The sequence below is a fragment of the Mastigoproctus giganteus genome, chromosome 2 (genome assembly GCF_048544385.1).
Source record: "Mastigoproctus giganteus isolate SK-2022 chromosome 2, ASM4854438v1, whole genome shotgun sequence".
NCBI classification, from domain to species: domain Eukaryota; kingdom Metazoa; phylum Arthropoda; class Arachnida; order Uropygi; family Thelyphonidae; genus Mastigoproctus; species Mastigoproctus giganteus.
In genome coordinates this window covers 220,867,924-220,894,838 of record NC_143576.1, presented here as the reverse complement: position 1 = coordinate 220,894,838, position 26,915 = coordinate 220,867,924, and the positions used below count along the sequence as shown (strand labels likewise).

Here is a 26,915-nt window from a genome sequence, read left to right as displayed (position 1 = left end):
TGCATACATTCCATAGTTGGTTTACCTGGAAGAAAAACCAAATTTTTTAAGTGGTAACTGCATAATACTTGGCAGAGACTGACCAACTTAGCCACGATATAAGAAAAGGGCCATAAAAATTCCTCCTGTCTTTTAAACGGAATTTGAACCAGGCCTTTACAACTACTGTGCAACCTACGTGGATAGCTTTACATTGTTAATAACACATTAAAGCCACAGCATACAATGTTAAGAATGGGAAAGAAGGTGAGTGAAAACTTCTGTATGAAAGTGTGCCAGCACATTAAGAACAAAATTAAAGTTTCACTTAATGGCTATTCCACACAGCGCCCTTTGAAGTAATCCCTCTTACAGAGCAATATACCTTGTCCATCAATTCTGCCATTATTGGAAACACTTTTGGCTTCTAGACTCCACTTTTGCTATTTATTTTGATTTTTGTTAGGTCTCCAAAATGTCATTAATCCAGTGCCAGTTGCATGGATCCTGACAGGTCCCCTCTCAAAAATAACTGTTGAGCTTTAACCATTAATTAATGATTCAAAATCTGAATTTTTAATATATCTTCCTAAATATAGTCAAACTTTTATTTAAGATATTTTGGAAATGAAAAATTACTTACATGGAGTTATACATGTGAGCAACCTGTCAAGGTCTTCTGCTGATTTTGTCTTTAGCTTCAGTGTGGTAGTTTCATTTTTAGTGTCTTTTAAGCATGTTAATCACACGTTTGAAGTTGGCACACTGGCTGATGTGGCAGAGGCATCTGCCAAAGAAAGTGGTTCCTCTTCAAGTTTGTTTAATTGTACAAAATGCACATTGTCTTATTATTATTATTCATGTAAAATGGTTTCTTGCTTCTGTTATTATTAATCTATTTTTTTTTTTTTTTTTTGAGAAAACACATCAACGTGTGCATACATAAGTTTGAAATTTCATCCTCTTTAACAGTTCTCCAAACTGGAAAAGTGGTTATTGGTTTCATATTTATATTTTATGATAATCTTGGAAACAAAGATATCATAGAGAACTATGTCTGGAGAGTACAGAAGGTGAGAGCTAGGGCTATATTGTTTTTGGCCAAAAATCTTTACAGAGAGAGAGAGAGAGAGAGAGAGAGAGAGAGAGAGAGAGAGAGAGAGAGAGAGAGAGAGAGAGAGAGAGAGCAGTAAGAACAAACAAGGCACAAATTTTGCTTTGATCCAATGCAAAAATATGCATAATGATTTAATGATTGTTTTCTCATTACGAAAAAACATCATTATTTTTTCATCAAAATGTCTGGCATGTTGTACAGAAAAGTTTCAGGTATTTCTCAAAGTCATGGAGAAGGGGATTTGGTTGTCCAGCATGTTAATTTGTACAATACTTTTCTTTAATCTGGCTGGGGATCTGAATGTTCTTCATCTTCAGAGGTCAGTCCAATTTTGAATTACATAAACCACTCGATTTGCATTTTGCCCATTGTTTGATCTCCAAATTACACCTTTGGCATTGTGTTTCAGCAGCTGTTTTTCCAAGTTCAACAGAGCTTGATGCAAACTTATTATTTCAAATCCATCCTATTAGAAAAACAGAGAAACTATAGTAAAATGTACTTAATCTTACCTGGAGGCAAAAAACATTTAAGACTAGTGTCTAATCAATAAAGGTATACATTATTACTATATAGTGTGGCAAACCTCTATACCATCATTCATGTTGTCATAGCCAGAGGAATCCAGAAACTCCTCTTGGATAACAGTTATCCCAAAGTGGTTGCTGGGTTAAATTTCAATTTCTCTATATACATTAAAAAAGTTTTCCTCCTAGTGATATTTATTTAAGCCAATGGAAGAGGGCAGGGCAATTACATCACTACAAATGCACAGGTAAATAATTATATGGTTGTCTAATTGAAAGAACTGCATCTATAACGTTCGCCAACCTCATGCACGTGCTTCACTCTGTAATACATTAGCATTAGTTGAGGCATATGATGCAAGAAAGCAAGCATATATACAGCATCAGCCAAAAAAAAAAAAAAAAACCCTTCCCATTTCACCCATCCGGTCACTCCAAATGTTTGTCTAAGTTCAGCCTTAAACTTATTTAAGCTATCAACTTCCACAACAACAGATGGAAGTCTGTTCCAGCAATCAGCTACTCGCTGGCTAAAGGCAAACTTCCGCACATTTATTCTACAACTGTCTTTCCTCAATTGAATCTATGCCCCATCAGGTTTTTATTCTGAGCAAGCAGAAGTATCCCATCAGTATTGAGCTTGCTCAAACCATTCAAGGCCTTATACAGCTCGATAAGATCACCTTGCAGGTGCCTAGTCTCCAGATGCTGCAACTTGCAGAACTTAAGCCTTTCTTCATAAATGCACCCCTTTGTTCCTCACCAATCTTGTTGCCCTTCTCTGTACTCGTTCTAGCAACTTTACATCCTTCCTAAAATGAGGCCTCCACACCTGTATGCAGTACCCAAGGTGTGGCCTGACCATTGCCTTATACAAAGGGATGGTTAGGCCACACATTGAGTACTGTACATGACCATGCATAGCATCATTTGATGTTCCATTGTAATGTCAGCTGATGAAAGGACTCATTATGGTTTGTATATTTGTAAACAGTTCAATATTTTATAATTATTTTAAAGATTTGTATAGTTTGTAAATATTTTAGTCCTGCTCTTTTGGATGCAACAATATTCCCCATGCATTATGGAACCTGAAGCAAAAAGCCTTTTGCCTCAGGTTCCATAATGCATAAAAGCAGGTAAATAATTACATAATGATATTTATTCCACATCGAGAATGCTGCGCGGTGGGGTTCCAACGGAAGAAGATGGATGTGGGTCACATGGTACAAGTGGGTTGGGCAATTAACATCAAAAAATGCACAGGTAAATAATTACATAAGTCATTTGCTGATTACATATCAATCATAGTGGCACAGTGTTTCGGTAAGGTGCCACCTGTGGTTTCCCACATCTGCAAAAGCCAGAAAAGAGTGTTGTGTTGCATGTGTAGTTTAGTGTTGGATTCTGTTTGTGCTGGCTTCTTGGCCACAGGGCTCTTTTTTTTTTTTTTTTTGGCTAGTTGTTGGCGAATCGTCTTCTGTGGCCATATTGCACCTCCCAAGGTTTCTGCATTTTCTACTCTGATCCAAGCCCGAGGCGGATTTCGAACCCGCGACCTTTGGGCTGCTAGGCCACAGGGCTCCTAGTGGGACTCCACGTTGCCCACCACCATCACCACTGGGAGGTGAGCCAGGCTGTCCACAGTACTCTGGCTGCTCTCCATCAGGGGTCACCTGAGTTTCCTGATGGAGCACAAAAGAAAAAAAAATCATGAGCGAGGGAGATAGCTGAAGGATGGGAGTAAAAAGGGGGAGAAAGAACATCAGTGTGTTTCAACAGGTGTCTTTTAAGTAAAAAAGTGTGCGTGGGGGTTGGAGAGCAAAACAAGCAGGGGGCAAAGTCCCCTAGTTTAACATTAAAATAATTTTCCCAACTATATGCTTTTCTGCATTAGATTAATAGTAGTTATATAGTTGCAATTAAGTCATGTGCTGTTGCTGCAAGAAAAGAAAATAATAAAAAAAAGAAAAAAAAACTACATAAGTACTCAGCTGACTTTTGAATTTCCCCAAGATGTCAGTTAAGGCTGACATCTTGGGGAAACTACTACCCACAGAGGTAACTTATTCCAGTAAGTCACTGGCTGAAAGAAAACTTTCTGCAATCTAGTCCAAATCTCCTATGTAACTTGAATTTATGGCCTCTACCAATGGAATCATTTATAACAGTAAAAATTTTGCCCTCATTCATTTTACTATCCCCTCTCAGAGCCTTATAGACTTCTATCAGGTCTGCTCTAAGGTGCCTAAGTTACCAAGCTCTGTAAGTGCGCATGCGCGCGCGCACACACACAATTAATATACAGACACCCCTTTGTCAATAGTCACATCCTACTCAAGCACCAGATGTCAGACAACTCTAAATAATGCTTGTAGGCCTTCAAGGAGACAGTAGTGCAACTATGAATACAAGATGCCATGATTAATAAAGTTAAAAAAAAAAAGTTAACAGACTTCCAGTGCAGAATGATAACAGGGTGGCACACAAGCAATCAGTCTCTACATAACATCTCTACATGTTGAAAAACAGCACTGGAAACTTCTGAAGCTGACAGAAATGTCCTACAAAGAATTGTTTGCTCGGAATGCATGCTGGCAATGCAGCACATACAGGCTCTCAGTGAGAGGATTGGGACACATTTCAGCACTAGTAGTGTGCAGGATGCTCACTGTACTGGTAACAGTCTGACAATCATGCGTGGGTGTAGTAAATATCCAAAGAAAGCTACCAGCTAGATTATATATTCTCAACAAAGTTTGAAGGAGGCAGCATGATGCCTAGTCTGTTTTCATGGTTTGGACAAAGTCATAAATCCAAGGTCCATACCAGCAGGACAGGACAATGCTCCACATCATCCTGCTCACATTGTGACAACCTAGTCTGAGAATGTAAGTTGTGCTGAAAAGTTAGACTGGCCAGCCCAGAGACCTGATCCCAGTCCTACAGAGAAACTAGGATGAACTGGGCTATTGTGTGCATGAGGAGAAACTGTCAAAAAAAAAAAAAAAACCCTCCTAACACTATATTTTCTTAATGGCAAATGTGGCTTTATGTCTACTGTTTGAAAGGTATTCCATTCCATAATTCTAATGTATTCATCCTCCCTGTGCTAGCTTCCAGTTTTCTTGTACTAACAAAAGCCTTTTGATGTCATCTGGTTCATGGGTGATGATGATCAAACTTAAAATATTCTTTCCCCCTAGCATTTTCTCTAATGTGCAAATACAAATAATAATAATCTACTTTATTTAAAAATTTTGTTTCTCAATGCCAAGTTCCCCTCCTCCACTTATTCCAATCAGTAGAGACCAAATTGAGATCACCCAAAATAAGAATCACACTTGCTGACCTATTCCATCTTCATGTAGTGGCTCTTGTCATACTCTTTAGTCTTCTGGTCTCAATGAAGTTTCATCTTGGGAGTCAATCCCTCCAGTGAGAGTGAGACTTTTAGGCTTCAAGAGCTTTGTCTTGTGCTCACATTAGACACATCACTATTACCAACAATTAAACATATTTTGTCATGTGTTTATCTGGAAGATTTTCACAGCTACTCACTTAAACTCAACATATTTTCTGCACAGCAAAAAGTTTGCTAACAGAGGCTACCAGTCATCTGATACAAAACAAACAGGTCTTGAATCCCTGTCAAGGTGTACCTTGAACTTTAAATAAACAGTATATTCATCTTTTTGGTGCTGTTATTTACATAAAAATATTAGCATTCACGTTATCTCTGATGCAGATCTAAGCCCAAGCCTTGAGAAGTTAGTCTGTCACAGGAGGGACCAAAGTATCCCCAAGACAGAAAATGAATTCAGAAATGCATAAAATTTCAAATTAGCTATTACATTCCTATAATAATAACACATCACTTGCTTCATTAAAGCATTTCATGGCACATCCTGAATCACACAGGGTGGTACACACATCAAGTTGCAGAACAATGGATCTATGGGAAACTATTCATAAATATATTACATTTTAATATCTGCACCCTCAAACAAATTAAAATATTCAGAAAACTGTCTGTATGCTAGTTTATTTTACTGCTTAAAGAATTAAAAAATAAATTGTCAGATGGACTGATATTATATATCTCAAAATTAACAAAGTATTTACAAAATATTAGAAATTAGATTTAAATCAATATGAAATTATAATACACAATTATACAAACCCCAAAAATGCAATATACATATTTGTTCAGAGATGGTCAAATTCTCTTATGCGGCCTAACTACACAATTCTTTGACATACCAGGCAACAATTCCTAACCCCATTGTAGCCCAGCAACAATGTAATAGTTACAAGGCTAGGCATATCATGACTTTTACAATTTTTTTTTATTTATTTATGGTACTAAGCATACAGCCAATCTTTGTCAACCCAAAACATGTTCATAGTATCATACAGATTAAGATTTACTACAGAACTGCCAGTGATATATACACAATATTCTGTTCATAGTAGTGAACTACAACAGTAGTGTAAAAGGTATCAATTTAATTGTATCTCATATTGTGACTACCTTCACAATGAGTTACCATGATATTGCACAACCTCTATTAAGTAACACTTAACCAATGGAGAAGACTATTGTTACTTATTCTCTGAGGACCACCACCCAGATGGCACTATTTCAAGGCTTATTGGCCTATCCTCGGTGGGTGGGTAGGTACTCCGGTGTTGCAATCATGCCAACCCAGTTGTGAAGTATAATTCCACAATATGACAGATGCCAAATGGTGTACACAGTAATAGTATCACAAAAGTAAAAGCACCCATGGCATAATAAACTACAAATTAGAAATTCAGAACTGCCGGCGATATATACACAATATTTTTTTCATAGTAGTGAACTACAATAGTAATGTAAAAGGCATCGATTAAGTTTTAGAAGATAAAGATTTAGAATATCCAGAAAATACAGAGAAAGGGGCCTAGCTTATGTGAGCCATCAGTTCCTTGCCATACTTCTGCACACTCCTTCAATACAGAGATGCACTCAGCCAATAAAGACACATTTCATATTATACAATCCTAGTCACTAAATGGCAAACTTGACTTTCAACAGGAAGCTTTCCCATATGTCTGAATATAAGCCTCCATTAACTGGAGTGATTTCTTTTAACACTTCTCCTGCTGGCTTTTCCAACACCCTTTTGAGCTGGGATTGACAACCAATGGTTTGGGTCAATCTGGACTGGAGAGGGCAGAGACATTTTTGGGCTTTCTTTACACCATGACTGAACTAGTCAGCCTCCAGCAAAGGTTGCTTGACAAAAATATCCAGTTTTCCTTCTGTCAACTTGGAAGAAAAAATTCTAAAAGTAAGGAGGCTTTACCTCAGAGTGGTTTAAATACCTAATGCTGCATATTTGCATAATGAAGCAGTGAATGTGTTAATTTATTCTTTAACATAGTGATAACAATCTACTGTTATTTAAAATACCTACTATTCCCAAGTTGCCATACCTCTGAAGATACATAAACCAGAATTAAAATCCAAATACTCAAGTACACACACTCACTCCAAATGACTATAAAATTATACCCTACCAGATTTCATTTTGATTTCCAATGACTGAGCACTGCAAAATCTCAAATTCATTTGTTTGGAACACCACACTGAAGCCTGACGAATAACTGCAGAATATGGTTCAAATTTTGGATAGGAGAAAATTCCACCTTTGGAGATATTTTCTGGTATAAAATCTGCAATTCCTAAATATAAATAACACTTTTAGAAGGTAAAAAATGCCTTTTTTGTAAAATTGTGCATTAATTACAATATTAAAATGGCTAGTTCAATTAACTTATAAGCACTATTATACCAAAATAATTTACACTGGTATCAAAAGTAAAAGTTACAACTATAACATGTAAAATTGTGGAATCAAATCTTTTGTGGATGAGCATTATTAAAAGATTCAATTATATTTGAAAGCAAATATGCCTTGGTTATGATTATTTTCATTAAATCATGCTTACCCAAAACTGAAGGAGCTACTTATGAATGAATATAATCACCCTAACAGCTGCAAAACTCTCAACAGAAAGCTGTTTGCAAGGCTGATGACAAGGTCTTGTGGTAATATTTCTTGAAACTCTGCAAACAAGAGCAGATATTAACTGTAAGCTGCCACTCAATTTGAATATCCTCATATTCAAAGATATTCAAGATGAGGTAGCCAGCTGGGTCTCCAGATCTGAAATAACTAGCAGCCATAAACTAATGGCCACAGAAAGTCATGATTTCATAGGATAAGTGGCAAATTATGAATTCAGGTAGCCCAGCAGTGTTTGTGTTACCAGAAGTAATGGGACACCACAGGATAACCACATGGTTTGCAGAGGTGTCAGTGTGAATCTTGTTGGAAGCTGGATCTTCAATCACAGCTGTAGTTAGTTGATGTCAAGCAGAGGGAGCAGTGCTTTTACTGCGAGTTATTCTGGGTTTTAAACCTGCAAAGCACGAGAACTGGCTAGTGAACACAAGCATAAACATAGAAAATATGCAACAAATGATATAAATTGCAAATGGTGTATCCTAGCCTGATTAACTGATGCACCAAAAATTCCAAGAATAAGAATCTGCCTGAAAAAGTTGTGTAAAATCAACCACGAAGCAGACTTTCATACATTAAAATATTTCCATTGAAACCTTTTGATGCAAAAACTAGTAGAAATTTTTCTGCTGCATTCAAGACCAAAGGTGGCCTACATTATATTAAAGATTGTTTTTAGGAACTTATAAATTAATCAATTTAATTTAATAATAATTAAATAATCTTTATTGTTGCTAAGTAAGGTATACCCTGCACCTTACATAGATACAAGAGTAAAATATTGTTGCAGATTGGTTGTGTGACACCTATTCCTGCTTTACATGCATCCCTCCGAACTGTGCAATGGAAACCATCATGCTGTAGAGAAAATAGTCTTTTCCCTGAAATGGACTCTATGAATAACAGATCATTATCAGATGCCAATATGGGATTTTTGAAAATTGTCATCTGATCATTGCCTTGAATGCCAGTAAGCATCTGAGACACTACTTTCTGGGCAACCAGATATATGTTCAAATCATTGCTTAAAATTCCATGACAGCCTCACACACTTCGGGTGAAACATTTAAACTTGCAGAGGCAAGTTCATAAACAACCACACAACAGTTCTACAGCTGTTTCAATTTACTTATAGGCATATGAGCAGTTAAAGGATTTCCAGCATTGCCATCATTTTAACTCTTTTCCACTCTTTGAATCCTATTCAAACAAAGTACTTCTAGACTGAGAATCCTCTCCATAAACCTGATCGTGTCTAATGCTTCAGAAGCAGATTTCCCTAAGCTCTGGCAAAATTAGATGTTTGTATGTTTCAAATGATAATTTTTACACTCAGAAATCATGATAAAATAAACATACTTCAAATGCATGCAGCAAACAAAACATGTACCGAACAATTTCGGTACGTTTTGTTTGCTGAACAATTACCAAAAAACTTCTAGGTACACGTAGATGCAAGTTGAAACTTTCAATGTGAAAAAAAAAAAAAAACTGCATTTATCGACAGCAGTGATGTGCAGCCAGTACAGGAACTTGCTTAGCTGTACTATAAAAATATACAGCATTGAAAAATCTGCCTGTAACACTTTATAACTTACCCTATGTATGCACAGAATGTGTCAATTAAAATACACAAGGATCTATCTAGCTTTTTAGGTTTAGGCTATTTGCTGTATTTGGGCTGAAATTTTTGAATTTGATGTTAAAATTGGACTAAGTATTTTACAATAGATTTCATGATTTAAAAATTTTTTTTTTTTGCCTAATTAACTGCTTTCTTCTCACGGGAAAGCTGTTTCTGGTCTTCGGTTTAGTCTAAAAATGTCATTTTTCTGTACTTTGTGATACTCTCTTCAATGGGCACATTGAGCTGTGAATGGCTAGTTACAAATGCAATTATGTTGGTTCCTTTCACATTACAACTGTTTGATTTGTTTTTATTTTTGTTTCAAATAAAATTATTTTCATTTTTGAAGTACAGATATCATGATTTTACACTAAGCGGAACGTGGGGAACAACTCTCCCACTGAATAAAAGGTAGGCAATTATGCCAAATTTTAATTTAGAAATGAAAAATCTAAGCAGCATATTTAGACCAATTTTAACGTTAAATTCAAAAATTTTTGCCCAGATATGACAAAAAAGTCCACACAACAAATAGGCCAATCAGTAACATAGACCCTGGACTTTTAATAGAAACACCATGTAAATACATAGAACAAGCTACAGAGAATTACAGGCAGATTTTTAAAGGATTAACATAGGTAGGTTTTGATTGCTTTTTGGAGGTTCTTAAGCAGAAAATGAACTTTAATTTCATATTCCCACCAGGTTCCCACCAGGGGTGGGAACCTTTTTAGTGCCAGGGGCAAATTGCAAGTGCATATTTGAAAGCAAATATGCCTTGGTTATGATTATTTTCATTAAATCATACTATAGTAACTTGCAGGGGAGCATCTCTGCTGAGAAAAATAATGACTTAAATTTTAAAATTCATAGGTATGCACATGATCACACAAGGGTGCTCGGGTTGCAGAAGAGAACAGTCGGTGGATTTTTGGCTGCTGTAAAGGGATAAGTATTTTTAATTTTTACCGTATTCTTCGTTAATTAACATAGTACATTGTGTTTTACAGAGATATTAAATAGGTTTAGTAGCGTTTGTTAGTTTCTTATTTTGAATTTAACCAGCGATTTTTGGAAGTTACGATTCCCAGTGTTGGTGCCAATATTGTTGAACTAACTGTCATATTTTAGTCGATAAGAAATAGCTTAACGTATATATATCTCGAACTGATAGAGCGTAAAGAATAAAGTAAAACTAGATAGCGTAATACGAAGCACTGTATTAGGAATCTGTTAGTTTGTTATAATATTATCAATTAATCAAAAATAATATTAATCTTATTAAAATGCATTGTTAATTAAATTGTAATTAAACGGAAATCATGACCCAGACAAGCTGTGAAGCAAAGATCACAGACTAGCGAGAGTGCTGTGACTCGGGGGAGAAACGAAGGGGTGATTCTCCAATACATCAGTCTCAAATATGTGCAAAATGTGAAATGTTTGCCAACCTTTCTAAAACAGGACATGATCTAGCCAAGGAGGATGCCTTTGTGTGTGTGTGTGTGTGTGTGTGTGTGTGTGTGTGTGTGTGTGTGTGTGTGTGTGTGTGTGTGTGTGTGTGTGTGTGTGCGCGCGCGCGCGCTAGGTGTCTAGATTGTCATGAAATTAGGCACCAACTCAGCGTTCTGATGGGCGTCTACGAGAGCTTGAGGTGTAGGGTAAATGCCCTTGAAGAAATTAATGAGGGGCCTCATCAAGCTCTCAGCTGCCCAGCTCAACAACAGAGCTCATTCCTGTGCATCAGGAAAAAAAAAAAAAAAGTCAATCTACAAGGTAGAATGTGCTGGTCCCAAAGGAACTAGTTATTGTTGGTGACTAATGTCAGGGAGACAGGGAATATACTACGCAAGAAGGATAGGTGGAACAGGACCAGGGTATGTCTGCCAGGGGCAAAAGTTGATGACATTGGAGAGCAGATAAATTTTAAAGGCACAAAAGGTGTTGTTGTACTTGTTGGAACTAATGACATTAAGAGTAAGAGATCTGCAGATTTACTCAACAAGTACAGGTAAATGTTGAAAAAAAGTCACGAGTTAGGGTTGAATGTGAAAGTGTTTGCAATTCTGCCCAGACACAACAGCAGGGAGTATATGATGAGAGCCTTGTCGATCAATTTGGCCCTGGAGAGACGGTGCAAGGCTCAAGGGGTAGAATTTTTTTCAGCCTGGTCTGTGGTTGTTGACAGGAGAGACTGCTTCTACAAGGATGGGTACACTTAAATAGAAAGGGTGCAAGAATATTTGCTGATGCTATCGAGGCAGTGTTAGGTGGGTCAGAAAACTGCTAGCTTGAGGGGATACACAGATTAAAAGGTTAACAGTGGCCGCAGGCAGAGGTGATTCTTGCACTGCTTCTATTAGAATGAGCAGCAGCCTGGAAAGCAAGGTAATGGAGATTTCCAGGACTGCTGGGAATCATAGTGGAACAAGTAAATACATGGGCTCTGTTAGGGTAACTAAGAGTAGGAACAGGTGCATGTATACTTGCATGTACACCAATGTTAGGAGTATAGTTAATAAATTTGATGAGCTTGAAGTGCTAATCAAGACATGGTGCCACACAAATATAAGCAGTGCCAAATTGGAATTTGGGGAGTACAATGTGTACAGGAAGGATAGACAGGGTAGGAAGGAAGGAATGGTTATGCTGTTAGTTAAGGAAGTACATCCAATTGATTTTGGTGGACAATGCAGTTTTGAGTCTGTCTGGTGAGAAATAAGCAATGGGAAAGAAAAATTAGAGTAGATGTGTGTTACAGACCTATTGAATCTGATAGGTATAATGAGCAACTGTGCAGAGAAATAGAGTGGGCCAGTAAATCAGAATGTCTTATAATAGGGGATTTTAACTTTCCAGATATTGACTGGAACTTGTGGATTGGTCACTCACACACTAGCAAGACTTGTTTTTATTTTTTTATTTATTTATTTATTTATTATTACTAGCCATATAGTGCAAGGAAGCCTGAGACTTATGCTGCACCAGCCAAAAAAAAAAAAAAAATTTCCAAGTTACCCAGAGAGACCCCTGGGGTTTTATTGGATGACTGTTTTCTACAGCAACACGTTCGAGAGGCAACCAGAGGGAGTAATACTTTTGATCTGATTATCAGCAGTGATTATTCATGCATTAAAAATTTGCAGATAAAGGAATCACTGGATGACAATGATCACAATGTATTGATGTGGGAATCACTTAAAGATGTAACTACCATCAAGGGTGAAGGGAAGGGTTTTGCTTTCGTAAAGGTGACTACAGAGGTCTCAGACAGTTTTTAAATTCTGTACAGTGGGACTAACTGATGATGTTACCAATTTTGAATTCTAAATGGGAAGTCTTCAGGGACTTAATTTTGGAGGCTACTAGGCTTTTCACTCCAACTACGGAATACTGTTCAAGGTTTAGGCCTAAATGGATGTCAGATGAATTAATGAGGCTCATGGCAGAGAAGAATATATGGGATGCATATAAAGTACCAGGTGACACAGAAGCCTATGGCAGGTATAAACTAGTCTGTAATCAAGTAACAAAGGAAGTTAGGCAGGAAAAGGCAGATTATGAGAAATCTTTGGCAAAGAATGCAAAAAAAAACAGCAAGGAGTTCTTTACTTATGTAAACTCTAGAAGGAAAGGGATGAATCAGATTGGACCACTTAACATAGATGGATTGACTATTGATGATCATGCTCAGGTAGCTGATAAACTGAATGAGTATTTTGCATCTACATTCACACATGAGGAGTTATTCAATGAGGGGAGTGAGAAGTTTATCAAATGCTAACAGGGAGCTAAATGATTTTGTAATTACTGAGAGCAAAGTGGAGAAGAAATTGTTGAAATTAAAAATAAGAAAGGCACCTGGGCTGGACAGGATCTATCCAGTTACATTAAAGGAGGTGGTAAAGGAAGTAAGCAAACCCTTAGCCATAACTATGAGAGCTTCCTTCAACTTCAACAGGACCAGGGTATGTCTGCCAGGGGCAAAGGTTGATGACATTGAAGAGCGAATATCATCTTTTAAGGGCACAAAAGGTGATATATTTGTACACGTTGGCACTAATAATATTAAGAGTAGGAGACCGGCAGAATTACTTAACAAGTACAGGTCACTGTTGAACAAAAGCCGAGAATTAAGGTTGAATTTGAAAGTGTCTGCAATTCTGCCCAGACACGATAGGAGGGAGTATATGATGAGAGCCTTGTCGATCAACTCGGCCCTGGAAAGATTGTGTAAGGCTCAAGGGGTAGAATTTTTTTCAGCATGGACTGTACTTTTTAACAGGAGAGATTGCTTCTACAGGGATGGGATACACTTAAATAGAAAGGGTGCAAGAATATTTGCTGATGCTATCGAGGCAGTGTTAGGTGGGTCGGAAAACTGCTAGCTTGGGGGGAGACAAAGACCAATAGATTGACAGTAGCCACTGGCAGAGGTGAAAGATTCTTGCACTGCTTCTATTAGAATGAGCAGAAGCCTGAAAAACAAGATGCATGGTATTTCAGAGACTGCTGGGAGCCATTGCAGTACATGGGTTGTGTTAGGGTAGCTAAGAATAGAAACAGGTGCAGGTATACTTGCGTGTACACCAATGCTAGGAGTTTAGTAAATAAATTTGATGAATTTGAGGTATTGCTCAAAACATCAAAGGCAGATATTGTTGGGATATCAGAGACGTGGTGTCACACAGATATAAGGGATGCAGAACTGCAATTTGGGGAGTACAACGTCTACAGAAAGGATAGACAGGATAGGAAGGAAGGAGGGGTTATGCTATTAGTTAAGAAACACATAAAAACCAAGGAAGTGAAGCCAGTCGACTTCGCTGGACAGTGCAGTGTTGAGTCAGTTTGGTGTGACATAAGCATTGGGAGATCAAAATTGAGAGTAGGAGTGTGCTATAGGCCTAATGACTCTGATGAGTATAATAAGGAACTGTACAGGGAAATAGAGTGGGCCAGTAAATCAGAGAGTCTTATAATGGGAGATTTTAATTTCCCAGATATTGACTGGAATTTGGGGGCTGGTTACTCACACACTAGCAGGGCTTTTGTGGATTTATTGAATGATTGTTTTCTACATCAGCATGTTCGGGAGGCAACTAGAGGGAGTAATACTCTTGATTTGATTATTAGCAGCGATTCTTCATGCATTAAGAATCTGCAGATAAATGAACCACTAGGTGGCAGTGATCACAGTGTGCTAAAGTGGGATTTACTCAAAGAGGTAACTACCATTAGGGGTAAAGGGAAGGGTTATTGCTTCCGTAAAGGCGACTACGATGGACTGAGACAGTATTTAAATTCTATACAGTGGGACCAACTGATGATGTTACCAACAGCAAATTCAAAATGGGAAGCATTCAAAGAACTTATCTTGGAAGCTACTAGGCTTTACATACCAACTAAGAAATATTGTTCAGGGTTTAGGCCAAAATGGATGTCAGATGAACTAATGAGGCATATGGCAGAGAAGAAAAATGCATGGGATACTTACAAATTAACACATGACACAGAAGCCTATGACAGATACGAGTTGTTATGCAACCAAGTTACAAAGGAGGTTAGGCAGGCGAAGGCAGATTACGAGAAATCCTTGGCAAGGGATGCAAAGAAAAACAGCAAAGAGTTCTTTACTTATGTAAACTTTAGAAGGAAGGGGATGAATCAGATTGGTCCACTTGATATTGATGGGTCAACTGTTGATGATCCTGCTCAGGTAGCTAACAAACTAAATGAATATTTTGCATCGACATTCACACATGAGGAGTTTTCAGCAAGGGGAATGCCAGAGGTGTATTCAACTCTAGCACTAATCTACAGAATCTTGAAATAACTGGGAGTAAAGTGGAGGAGAAACTGTTGAAGATAAACACAAGAAAGGCACCTGGGGTGGATGGGATCTATCCAGTTATATTAAAGGAGGCAGCAAAGGAAGTAAGCAAACCCTTAGCCATAATTATGAGAGCTTCCTTGGACTCAGGGGAGGTACCCATGTACTGGAGATGTACAAATGTGACCCCAATTCAAAAAGGAGGATCAAAGGGCAACACAAGTAATTATAGACCTGTGAGTTTAACTTCTGTTCCCAGAAAATTAATGGAGGCGCACTGGTTAAAGAAGCACTGCAGGATCATCTAGACAAGACTTCAGTTATAGCTCGGACACAGCATGGTTTTGTTAAGGGGAAGTCTTGCCTGACCAATTTGATTGGATACTATGATGCAGTCACAAAAGAACTGTATGCAGGGAATAACTTTGATATCATATATTTGGATCTTAGAAAGGCTTTTGATACTGTTGCACATGGAAGACTGCTGCACAAATTGGAGCAGTGTGGCATTGGAGGCAAATTGCTGCTATGGATAAAGGGGTGGTTGAGGGGGAGAAGACAGAGTGGTAATCAATGGACACTGCTCATCGTGGACTAATGTTATTAGTGGAGTCCCTCAGGGTTCAGTATTGGGTCCATTATTGTTTTCTGTATTTATAAATGATATTGATGATGGTATATCAAGCTTAATGTCCAAGTTTGCAGACGATACGAAGGTTGGCAGGGTTGTCAAGGACACTACTGACACCATGCTGCTGCAACAGGATCTGGAAAGGTTGAGCAGATGGGCTGAGAGGTGGCAAATGAAGTTTAACATCGACAAATGTAATGTACTACATATGGGAAACAGCAACCCCAGAGCAACGTATCAACTCTGTGGTACTACACTGACAGTGGTAGAGAATGAAATAGACCTGGGGGTAGTTGTGCAGGCAGATATGAAGTTCTCTGAGCAGTGCAGACGGGCTGCAAGAGTAGCTCATGTTGTATCGTCAATGATATATATAGGAATTTTTCTAGCAGGGATAAGGAGGTGATTATTCCCTTGTATAAGGCAATGGTCAGACCACACCTAGAGTACTGTATACAGGTCTGGAGGCCTCATTTCAAGAAGGATGTAGAGCTTCTGGAACGAGTACAGAGAAGGGCAACAAGATTAGTGAATGGAACAAAGGGGTGCTCTTACGAAGAAAGGCTTAAGTTTTGCAAATTACAGTGTCCTGAGACTAGGCACTGGCAAGGTGATCTGATAGAGGTGTATAAAGCCTTGAATGGTTTGAGCATGCTCAATGCTGACAGGATTCTTCCTCTTGCTCAGAATAATCACCTGAGTGGGCATAAATTCAAATTGAGGAAAGACAGATGTAGGATAGACAGGTGGAAATTTGCCTTTAGCCAGAGGGTGGTTGGTTGGTGGAACAGACTTCCATCCCTTGTCGTGGAAGTTGATAGCCTAAATAAGTTTAAGGCTCAGCTGGACAGGTATTTTGAACGAACAGAGGGTTGAAGTGGAAGTGGTTATTTTTTATTTATTTAATTTTTTTAATTTTATTTTTTTGGCTTATGCTGCATAAGCTTGTTTTCTTGCATCAAATGCCAATGCTAATTAAGCTTGATATACCTTCATCAGTGTCATTGATAAATACAGAAAAAACAATGGACCCAACACAGAGCCCTGGGGGACTCCACTAATAACATTAGTCCGTGAAGATCAGTGTCCATTGATTACCGCTCTGTCTTCTCCAACTCAACCATCCGTTTATCCATTGTAGAAACTTGCTCTTAATGCCATACTGCTCCCATTTGTACAATAGTCTTCCATGTGCAACAGTATCAAAGGTTTTCCTGAAATACAAGTATATGATATCAAAATTATTTTTTTGCATCCAGTTCATTGTCTGACCAATCAAATTGGTCAGACAAGACATCCCCTTAACAAACCCATGCTGTGTCTTAACTATTACTGCAGTCTTGTCTAGATGATACTACAATGCTTCTTTAATCAGTGACATCATTATTTTTGCGAGGACAGAAGTTAAACTAATAGTTCTGTAATTAATCATGTCACCCTTTTATCCTACTTTTTTGAACTGGAGATACATTTGCACGTTCTGTGACTGGACTCAGAGGGACTTCCTGAGTCCAACAATGCTCTCATAATTATGGCTAAGGGTTTGCTTACTTCCTTTGTGGCCTCCTTTAATATAACTGGATAGATCCCATTCACCCCAGATGCCTTTCTTATGTTTAACTTCAGCAATTTCTCCTCCACTTTACTCTGTTATTACAAAATAATTTAGCTCCCTGTTAAAGATTAATAAGCTTCTGTTCTCCACTTCCCTACAGAATTTGTCATCTTTGAATGCAGTTGCAAAATACTTATGTATTCAGTTTGGCAACTATCTGAGCAGAATGATCTATAGTCAAATCATCGATATCAAGTGGACCAATCTGATTCATCCCTTCTTTTTAGAGTTTACATTTCATGAATTTGAAGTGCTGGTCAGGACACCAAAGGCAGATATTGTTGGGATATCAGAGACATGGTATCACAGAGATGATAAGAATGCAGAATTGGAATTTGGGGAGTACAATGTGTACAGAAAGGATAGGAAGGGAGGAGGGGGTTATGTTATTAATTAAGAAAAACTAAATCTAAGGAAGTGTATCCAGTTGACATAGACAGACAGTGCAATGTTGAGTCAGTTTGGTGTGACATAAGCACTGGGAAAGCAAAAATGAGTAGGAGTGTGTTATAGGCCTAATGACTACAACAAACAATTGTACAGAGAAACAGAAGGGGTCAGTAAATCACATTATGTTATAATGGGGGATTTTAACTTTAGCATTAGTAGAGGCATATGATGCAAGAAAGCAAGCTTATGCAGCATCAGCCAAAAAAAAAAAAACCCACTTCCATTTCATCCATTGGTTCGTTCGAAATACCTGTCCAGATGAGCCTTAAATTTATTTAGGCCATCAACTTCCACAACAAGGGATGGAAGTCTGTTTCACCAACCAACTACCCACTGGCTAAAGGCAAATTTCCGCACATCTATCCTACATCTGTCTTTCCTCAATCTGAATTTATGCCCTCTCAGGTGATTATTCTGAGCAAGAGGAAGAATCCCATCAGCATTGAGCATGCTCAAACCATTCAAGGCTTTATACACCTCTATCAGATCACCTTGCCAGTGCCTAGTCTCGAGACACTGAAATTTGCAAAACTTAAGCCTTTCTTCATAAGAGCAACCCTTTGTTCCATTCACTGATCTTGTTGCCCTTCTCTGTACTTGTTTCAGCAGCTCTACATCCTTCTTGAGATGTGGCCTGACCATTGCCTTATACAAGGGAATAATCACCTCCTTATCCCTGCTAGAAAAATTCCTGTATATCATTGACAAGACACCATGAGCTACTCTTGCAGCCCATCTGCACTGCTCAGAGAACTTAATATCTGCCTGCACAATTACCCCCAGGTCCTTTTCATTCTCTACCACTGTCAGTGTAGTACCACAGAGTTGATACGTTGCTCTGGGGTTGCTGTTTCTCATATGTAGTACTTTACATTTGTCAATGTTAAACTTTATTTGTCACCTCTCAGCCCATCTGCTCAACCTTTCCAGATCCTGTTGCAGCAGCATATCATCAGTAGTGTCCTTAACAACCCTGCCAATCTTTGCATCATCTGCAAACTTGGACATTAAGCTTGATATACCATCATCAATATCATTTTTAAATACAGAAAACAACAATGGACCCAACACTGAACCCTGAGGGACTCCACTAATAACATTAGTCCACGATGAGCAGTGTCCATTGATTACCACTCTGTCTTCTCCCCCTCAACCACCCCTTTATCCATAGCAGCAATTTGCCTCCAATGTCACACTGCTCCAATTTGTGTAGCAGTCTTCCATGTGCAACAGTATCAAAAGCCTTTCTAAGATCCAAATATATAATATCAAAGTTATTCCCTGCATCCAGTTCTTTTGTGACTACATCATAGTATCCAATCAAATCGTTCAGGCAAGACTTTCCCTTAACAAAACCATGCTGTGTCCAAGCTATAACTGAAGTCTTGTCTAGATGATCCTGCAGTGCTTCTTTACCCAGTGCCTTCATTAATTTTCCTGGAACAAAAGTTAAACTCACAGGTTTATAATTACTTGTGTTGCCCTTTGGTTCTTCTTTTGTGAATTCGGGTCACATTTGCACAGCTCCAGTACATGGGTACCTCCCCTGAATCCAAAGAAGCTCTCATAATTATGGCTAAGGGTTTTCTTACTTCCTTTGCTGCCTCCTTAAATATAACTGGATAGATTCTGTACACCTCGGGTGCCTTTTTTATGTTTATCCTCAACAACTTCTCCTCCACTTTCTTTTCAGTTATCACAAAATCATCTAGATCACTGCCAGAGTTTACTTCACCTCTGGCATTCCCCTTCCTGAATAACTCCTCATGTGTGAATGAGGATGTAAACTACTCATTTAGTTTGTTAGCCACCTGAGCAGGATCCTCAAATGTTGAACCATCAATATCCAGTGGACCAATCTGATTCATCCCTTTCCTTCTGGAGTTTACATAGGTAAAGAAATCTTTTCTGTTTTTCTTTGCATCCTTTGCCAAGGATTTCTCATAATCTGCCTTTGCCTGCCTAATCTCCTTTGTGACTTGGTTACAGACCAGCTTATATCTATCATAGGCTTCCATGTCACCCATTAATTTATACGTATTCCATGCATTTTTCTTCTCGGCCATATGTCTCATTAGTTCATCTGACATCCATTTAGGCCTAAACTGTGAACAATATTGAACTTCACAGATATTGACTGGGACTTGTGGGTTGGTCACTTGCTTTTTTTTTGGGGGGGGGGGGGGTAGTTGTTGGTGCATCAGCTTCTGTGGCCATAATGCACCTCCCAAGGCTTTTGCAGTACTTTGAACCAAGCCCGAGGCGGGATTCGAACCCGCAACCTTTGGGTTGCCAGGCAGGCACTTTACCCACCTGGCTAGCCCGGTCGGCTTGGTCACTTGCACACTACCAAGACTTTTGTGCAGCAGCATGTTCACGATGCAACCAGAGAGCGTAATACTCTTGATCTGGTTATCAGCAGTGATTATTCATTCATTAAGAATTTGCAGATAACAGAACCACTAGGTGGCGGTGATCACAGTGTACTGATATGGATTTACTTAAAGATATAACAGGTGGAAAAGGGAAGAGTTTTTGTTTCCGTAAAGGCGACTACAGTAGTCTCAGAGTTTAAATTCTGTACAGTGGGACCAACTGATGTTAACAACAGCAAATTCTAAGTGGGAAGCATTCAAGGAATTAATCATGGAAGCTACTAAACTTTTAATACCGATCAAGAAATACTGTTCAAGGTTTAAGCCTAAATGGATGTCAGATGAACTAATGAGACTCGTGGCAGAGAAGAAAAAAAGCATGAGACGCATATAAATTATCAGGCGACTTGGAAGCCTATGGCAGATATAACCTAGTCTGTAATCAAGTCACAAAGGAGATTAGGCAGCGAAGGCAGATTACGAGAAATCTTTGGCAAAGGATGGTAAGAAAAACAGAACAGACTTCTTTACTTATATAAACTCCAAAAGGAAGGGGATGGATAGGAACTGGTCTAATTGATATTGATGGTTTTACTGTTGATGATCCTGCTCAGATAGCTAATAAACTGAATGAGTATTTTAGCATCTACATTCACACATTAGGAATTATTATGGGAAGAAAAAGCCAGAAGTTTATCACACTGTAACAGGGTGCTTAATGATTTTGTAATAACTGAGAACAAAGTGGAAGAGAAATTGTTGAAGTTAAACATAAGAAAGGCACCTGCAGTGGATAGGCAGTGTGCTACTGCAACAGGATCTAGGAAATTTGGGCAGATGGGTTGAGAGGTGGCAACTGACAGGGTTTGCATCTCACCCCAGGGGCTCAACATCTGGTGAGTATGGGCTTGGCACACCTAGGATCATGAGATGGATATCATTATTCTTCTCTTTCTTGGTGATTCCCTTCTATTTTTGACTCTTGTTCTCTCTCTCTCTCTATATATATATATATATATATAACAACAATAAAAATAATGACAATAATAATTGACAAATGCAAAGTACTGCATATGGGTAAAAGTAACCCTAGAGGAATGTACCAATCGTGAAGTACTACACTTAGGGTGGCAGAAAATGAAAAAGACTTGGAAGTGATTGTGTAGTCAGATATGAAGTTTTCTTAGCACTGCAGACAGGCTGCCAGAGCAGGTCATGGGGTTTTGTCAATGATATACAGGGATTTTGCTCCAAGGAAAGGAGGTGATTATCCCTTTGTATAAGGGAATCGTCAAGCCATGCCTTGAGTACTGTCTACAGGTCTGGAGGCCTCATTTTAGGAAGGATGTAGAGTTGCTTGAGCATGTACAGAGAAGGGCTTAAGTTCTGCAAACTGCAGCAGATGGTGACTAGGCACCTGCGAGGTGATCTGATTGAGGTGTATAAGGCCTTGAATGGGTTGAGCACACCGAATTCTGATGAGATTCTTCTGCTTGCTCAGATTAAGAAACTTAGGGGGACAAATTCAAATTGAGCAAGGACAGTTGTAGAATAGAGTGCGGAAATTTGCCTTTGGCCAGCGGGTGGTTAATTGCTGGAACAAACTTCCATCTATCATTGTGGAAGTTGATAGTTTAAGGAAATTAAAGGAGGAACTGGAAAAACTCTATTAGTACTACTACTACATAATTAAAGGCATGATGCAAGAAAGCAAGAGTATGAGTCCCATGCATTTTTCTTCTCTTCCACGAGTCTCATTAGTTCATCTGACATCCATTTGGGCCTAAACCTTGAACAGTATTTCTTAGTTGGAATGAAAAGCCTCGCAGCTTCCAAAATTAATACTTTGAATGCTTCCCGTTTAGAATCTGCTGTTGGTTACATCAACAGTTGATATCACTGTATTGAATTTTAAAAAAAATCTGAGATCACTATAGTCACCCCTGATGCTAGTTACATCTTTGAGTAAATTCCACATCAGCACATTGTGATCACTGCCACTCAGTGGTTCCTTTATCTGTAAATTCTGAATTCATGAATAATCACTGCTGATAATCAGATCAAGAATATTACTCCCTCTATTTGCCTCTTTAACATGCTGCTGTAGAAAACAATCACAAATAAATCCACAACAGTCTTGCTACTGTGGGAGTGACCAATCCACAAGTTCCAGTCAATATCTGGAAAGTTAAAATCCCCCATTATAAGACATTCTGATTTACTGATTCTCTGTATAGTTGTTCAGGGCCGCTGAGACCTCATATGCCACCAGTAAGCGAAATCAAATTTGCCACCCCAAAATATTTCGATTAAAAAATAAATTTAGGCATAAATGGTTATTATTAATTTATTGAAAAAGAAAATTACAGCATTCACATATAATATAATGAAACAATGAACAAAAATAACAATTTCATTCTGAATTCTGGAAATAATCTTTAAATTATAATCACAGTAATCCTACTCTATTACAATAATAAAATAAAAGGAAAATTGTAATGTTATACAAATTTGTTTCCTTGCTTTAAGAGATGCAAATTTATTAATTATTTCATTTATGTTTATTTGTTCCAAATGATCATTTTCTATTGAAATTATTGCCAAATTAGAGAGGCATTGTTGAGACACTGTAGTTTCAAATAATTTGATTAATTTTAATTTTGAAAAACTGCATTCAACTGAGGCAACTGAAACTGGTGAAGTCATAAAAACTGGCATTGGCATTAGTAGTGGCATATGATGCAAGATAGCAAGTTTATATACAGCATCAGCAAAAAAAAAAAAAAAAACCAAAAAAAAAAAGGAAAAAAAAAACCACTTCTCATTCACCTCTTCATCCGCTTCAAGGGGTTTGTGCAGTTCCTCCTTGAATTTATTTAAGCTATCAACTTCCACAATGACAGATGGAAGTATGTTCCAGCATTCAACCACTCGCTGGCTAAATTCAAATTTCCGAACAGCTATTCTGCAACTGTCTTTCCTCGATTTGAATTTATGCCCCCTCAACTGTGTAATGTGAGCAAGAGGAAGAATCCCATCAGCATTCAGCTTGCTCAAACCATTTAAAGCCTTAAACACCTCAATCAGATCACCTCACAGGAGTCTAGTCTCCAGATGCTGCAACTTTCAGAACTTAAGCCTTTCTTGGTAAGAGCACCCATTTGTTCCCCTCATTTGCATAAATTCTTAATGCTACATTTGGAAAATGTATCTGTAAAATAGTTTTTTAAAATATATTGTAACACTTCAAATGGAGTAATATTGCTTTTAATATAAATTTGAAGTACTCTAAATTCTTCAAACAACATTAAATCATCCATAACAGACTCATTACGATCAATGCCACTTAATTTAATATGTAAATCTTTTCAATGATTTAATAAATCGTCTTATGACCATTTTTTTAATTCAGAAATATTATAAAATATTTTAAATATTTCTGCATGTTCTTTCATATTTCTAAACCTTTCACAGTTAACGTTTCAGTTTCAGATAATTTGAAAGAAAAATATAATTTTGAAATTTTGTTTCGGATCCTGAATAGCTTCCTCTCTACTTTCATAATCGAAATGACATCTTTTCAATCTTTTCCTTACAGTGCTTGCTTCTGGAAACAAAGTGTCAATGCCAATGATAGTAGCCATATAATTAGTCGAATCAAGAATTTTTTTTGAATGCTTCCTCTGCTCTATTTTCTTTAAAATATTTTGTGATTTCCATTGGTAGGGGTGTAAGGCAAGGATGTTCCATGTTTCCCATGCTATTTGATTCATATGCAGAAGCACTGATGAAAGAGTTCAAAGAAGAGCAGAAAGGAGGTGCAAAAGTAAGAGAAAAGATAAAGACAATATGATTTGCAGATGACTAGATACTGATTACTAATAATGAAGAATTACAGAGCTCCTTGGACATCTTGAACAGCACAATAAACGAGTACGATATTAAGATTAACAGCAATAAAACCAAGGTAATGTTAATTTTAAAGTGGCCAGGAAGAAGAATCAATATAACTTAGGTGGAATAATATTGGAACAGGTCAACAGATAGATACTTGAGAAGCATAATGACAGAAAATGGAAAAAGCCTGGAAAAAATAAAATCAAGGATTGCAATGGACAAAGAGGCATTTAGAACTATTGAGAAGAAATTTCAAGGAGTTAAAGAAAATGATGAAAACATTGATATGGACTGTTGTACTTTTTTGGCTCCGAGACGTGGACACTGGGAAAGAGATTACAGCTAGAAGCTTTCGAGATGTGGGTGTAAAAGAGGGAAAGGGAGAAATGGGTGAACAGAGTGAGATTTTGAGGAAAGTAGAAGAGAGAATGTTACTACAGAATTAAGGAGACAAAATAACTTTATAGGACAGGTATTGAGAAGAGAAAGCATGTAGAGGAAAGGGATTGAGGGGTAGATGTGTGAGAAGAGAACTACTGGGAGAAGGAAAATTGGAATGATGGATTGGATAACAAGAAATTATGCAGGAATTAAAAAAGGATAGCACAAGATAGAGAATCACAGCATCAATGATGCCCTGAACCTACCTGAGGGTAGATAACTTGAATAAAAAGATTTTGTAACTGCAAAATACAAATATGAAACAAATTCCAGATAAGCAAATTAACGTGTCTGCAATTTCATGTACTGTATTTCAAATGAATTATTTGCCTGCCTTGTTGAATACTGGTAAGCAGTGGCAGATCCAGAAAAAAAATGACAGGAGGAGCTCCATTTTGTGCCTTGTTTGTGCACAAAGCATAAAATAATGCACAGAACAAAACAAATGACACTCAAACAGAATGTGACTGGCAGACACAGGCACACAGCTATAGTCTGAATTACTTTGAAGTAAATATTATGCATGACCAAACTGCGTGATGCCTCGAACTAGAATGGCGATCACATCAGCATCAGTGTTGTCAACTGTAGTCAGCTGAAAAGAGCCTAGCCACAATGAAGAAATAGATAAAATCCTATATTAACAATAAAAAAAAATAAAAAAAAAATTTTTTTTTGTAGCTAAAGAGAATTTAAACACTTGGTGTATATTCTCCGAAAAATGACAGGAGGACACTTGCCCTACCCTGTATTCACCATTACTGGTAAATGATGGAAGTTATGCTGGTCATCTGATTGGTTTTAACCATCAGGTTAGCAGCATGACTTCTGGGTACGTGGGACAGGCGGTTGGATAGGTTTTAAGAGTAACAATAAGTTGAAGAATGGTAATACCTTTGGATCTTAATTCGTGCTTAGCAGCAGCACTAATTGACTCAATTGCTTGAAGGCCAGATTGTTTGTTTGTTATTTGGTTTTTAGGAGCATTAGCAACTAAGGCCATATTGCTCCAGGATATGCGGTGGTCATTCCCTAACCTTTCCGCATCCTCCGTATTTGGTGGTGACTGGCTTGAACCCCGGTCTAATCAAGAAGCATGTGCTATGCGCTGCTGCTCCTTTCCACCTGGCTACGGGGGTGCCTTTGAAGGCCAGAGGTGCGAACAAAGCATTCCCAGTAAAGTCTCTCGTAATCTGTTGGTATATGGAAGTAATCTTCGTTTTACCGAAACTATTTTAGATGCAATTACCAAGGGAGATTTAATAAAAATTGTTATATAGAAAAAATTTCTATAAAGAAATCCATTACAGAGGTCTGACTTGTACATGTCAAAAACATTTTTGGTGCCCTCCTGAAGTGCCACTTGTAAGCGATGCTTACCTCACTTACCCACTTGCAGCGGCCCTGTCATTGTCCACTGTACTCAGAGTCATTAAGCCTATAACAAACTCAGACTCTCATTTTTGCTTTTCCAGAGTTTGAGTTTATATCACACCAAACTGACTCAACATTGCACCGTTCATCTAGATCAACTGAATGCACTTGCTTAGATTTTGTGTTCCCTTCCCACCTTGTCTATCCTTTCCATACACATTGTACTCCCCAAATTCCAATTCTGCACTGCTTATATCTGTGTGACACCATGTCTCTGATATCCAAACATGCCTTGATCAGCACTTCAAATTTATAAAATTTATTTATCAAACTCCTAACCATTGGTGTACATGCACGTATACATGCACCTGTTCTTACTCTTAGTTACCCTAAAACAGCCCAACCCAATTACTTGTTCCATGACAACCAGCAACTCTTGAAATCCCCAACAACTTGCTCTCTAGGCTGCAGCTTATTACAATAGAAGCAGTGCAAGAATGGCTTTCCCCTCTGCCTGCAGCTACTGTTATTCTTTTAGTGTGTGATTTCCCAAAGCTAGCAGCTTTCCGACTCACCTAACACTGCCTTGACAGCATCAGCAAATATTCTTGCACCCTGCCTATTTAAGTGTACCCCATCCCTGTAGAAGCAATCCCAGTGATTGCTACTATTAAGCACAGACCATGCCAAGAAAAATTCTGAATTGATTGACAAGCCTCTCATTGTATACTCCTTCCTATCGTGTCTGTCCGGAATTGCAAACACTTTCAAATTTAACCCTAACTTGTTTGAGTCTAAGTTCAACAGCACAGAACTGGAATTGCCCAACAAAAAAAAAAAAAAAAGGGGGGGGGGGGGTTGTCCAATAATTTAGCTTTACTGCAAAGTTTTCTCCGTAGAAAATCTAAAAAAATACTGTGTTATGCGAGATTTGCCACAATTCTCTGTGTTAGATCGAAACCATATTATAAGTAC

At 38.0% G+C, this 26,915-nt stretch overlaps 1 protein-coding gene across 1 annotated transcript in view; it reads right to left on the bottom strand.

The window, feature by feature from the left end:
* Window positions 1–26,915, bottom strand: part of LOC150090151 (uncharacterized) — a 118,008-nt gene that overhangs the window by 23,792 nt on the left and 67,301 nt on the right. The window contains exons 5-6 of the mRNA XM_090368973.1: window positions 7,189–7,353; window positions 1,691–1,732 (exon numbers count right to left, since the gene is read on the bottom strand). Coding sequence (XP_090225099.1) covers window positions 1,691–1,732; window positions 7,189–7,353 — 207 coding nt within the window. The remainder of the gene's footprint in view (window positions 1–1,690; window positions 1,733–7,188; window positions 7,354–26,915) is intronic.